Raw genomic sequence first — 2,102 nt, forward strand, 5'->3', positions numbered from 1 at the left:
TAAGTAGTCTAAATTCCTGTTTATAAAGAAACACTTTTCTAGTTTACAGTAAAAGTCTACTTTCCTTAATAATTGCAGCACCTTTTTGGTTAGCTCTAATAGCTCTTTTTGTGTTTGAGTATAGATAATAATATTATCTAAATATATTACTATCCCTTTACCTATTAGTTCTTCAAAGAGTTGATTCATAGCTCTCTAAAATACTACTAGTACATTCATCATTCTAAATTACATTACTAGTGGTTCATATAATCCTTTATGTGTTCTAAAGGCTTGTAAGTATTCTTGTCCTTGTTTTATCCTAATGTTATTGTATCCACTTTTAAGGTCAAGAGTTGTAAACCATTTTGCTTCCTTTAAATAGTCTGGTAGTGTGTACATTATAGGTATAGGAAATGGATCAGGTTCTACAATCTGATTTAATTTCCTGTAGTCTATAACCATCCTTGCTCCTAAATCCTTTTTGCCTACAAAGAATACTAGTGATACAATTTTAGAATGACTCTCTCTAATGTATCCTTTCTTTAGGTTTTCTTGTATAAATTCCTCTACTACTTCCTGTTCTATAGGAGTTAGAGGATATACTGGACACATTTTAGGTAATTCTACTCCTTCCTTTAATTTGATATCCATGTCCCATTTGGAATGCTTTAGTAGTCTATCTGCTTTATCTTTATCAAACCTGTCTAAGTAATCCTATAATTCCTTTAGCACTAATTCCTTTTTATCTCTTTCTAGGCCTATTCCTAATCTGTTTAGTACCTCTGCCTTTTCTTGTAAAGCTTTCTGTACTATACTAGAGACTTTGTTTAATTGTTTTCTAAGCTTCTGTTCTTTACTAGTTTAATAAGATAATTTTTGTTAGAGCACTCCTAACTCCTCTTGCTTGTTAGTTTCTATTAACTAATAGGATGCTAGATTCATCCTCTTTACAGACAGTTCTAGAGTTCCTGACCTTCTTTTCTTTATAGGTGGAGGTGTACTTCCTGTACTTTCTCCCCTTTTCCTTTTAACATATTCATCATATAATGTAATGTTTTACATTTTCTCTTTTACCTTTTGTATTTGCTCTTCTCCTAGCCTTGTCTTGTACATTATGTTTAGGTCTGCAAATTTCTTGTCTGCTCTAAAGGTAATCATTCTTACTTTATGCTTAGAAAGTAAGGGTTCCTGATATTAAGGTATTTTAGGTAACATTACCTGTTCCTCAGAAATAGTTACTTTGTCTAGTAAAGTAGTTATTTCTTCATCTGTATCTATATCTTTATCTGATGAGTATGACCTTATACTAGGTTCTGGTTGTATGCCTAGTATACTTCTTAAAGGGCTCTGTTGCAAATCCTGTGTTGTTAAACTTTTAATAAGTATCACAAGTGTTATAAATTCTGGAATAGGAGTCATAGAAGCTTTACCATATCTTTCTTTTTCTGAAAACTAAAGACTTTCTAATCTACTACTATCTGATTCTGAATCTGATAGTATAGGTAGTTTGTAGGAAAACTTCTTTGTCTTAGTTTTCCTCATACTTCTAATTTGAGAGTATTCTTTTACATTTTTCTCTCTGTTTTGGTTCCTTTTCTTTTCCCAACTTTTACCTAGTAGTTTGATCTTTCCTGTACTACTTCTGACTTCTCCTGTTTGATAATTAAACAAAGGTTTTACTTTGTTTAAATAGTCAGATCCTAATAAACACTTATTATTATAAGTGTCCATTATTGCAAATTTGAACCATCCATTACTAATTCCAGTATTTAACCATGCCCAAGCATTATACTTCCATCCTCCTTTATTAATTGTACTATTAGCATTTCTGACAATTACCCTAGGCTTGTCATTCTTTATGAGTTTTAGCTTGAGGGCTTTAGCTATCTTTAGTAATAATGTGCTTAATCCTACACCTGAATCAAACATAGCTTTAATTGTTGTTTACTGTCCTCTATATGATATAATTGCTTTACAGGTTAGATAGAGTGCTGCTTGTACTGTCTGGTAGATTTTTGTTGGTTGCTTTTCTTGTAGAGTTTCTTTTACCTTTTTCTCTACTCCTGAGTTTAAAGACTCTACTACCTTTAAACTCTGGATCAAAAATCCTCTTTACTTGA

At 31.6% G+C, this 2,102-nt stretch overlaps 1 protein-coding gene across 1 annotated transcript; it reads right to left on the reverse strand.

Annotated features, from left to right (window-relative positions):
* Positions 1 to 228: 228 nt before the first annotated feature.
* On the reverse strand, positions 229 to 696 carry FOMMEDRAFT_100225 (DNA/RNA polymerase; the record flags this gene model as incomplete). The annotated part of the gene is made up of 1 exon (XM_007272389.1): positions 229 to 696. A coding segment is annotated over one exon (468 nt), but the record flags the coding sequence as incomplete, so codon positions are not given.
* Positions 697 to 2,102: the final 1,406 nt, after the last annotated feature.

Source organism: Fomitiporia mediterranea (genome assembly GCF_000271605.1).
Source record: "Fomitiporia mediterranea MF3/22 unplaced genomic scaffold FOMMEscaffold_1299, whole genome shotgun sequence".
Classification (NCBI taxonomy): domain Eukaryota; kingdom Fungi; phylum Basidiomycota; class Agaricomycetes; order Hymenochaetales; family Hymenochaetaceae; genus Fomitiporia; species Fomitiporia mediterranea.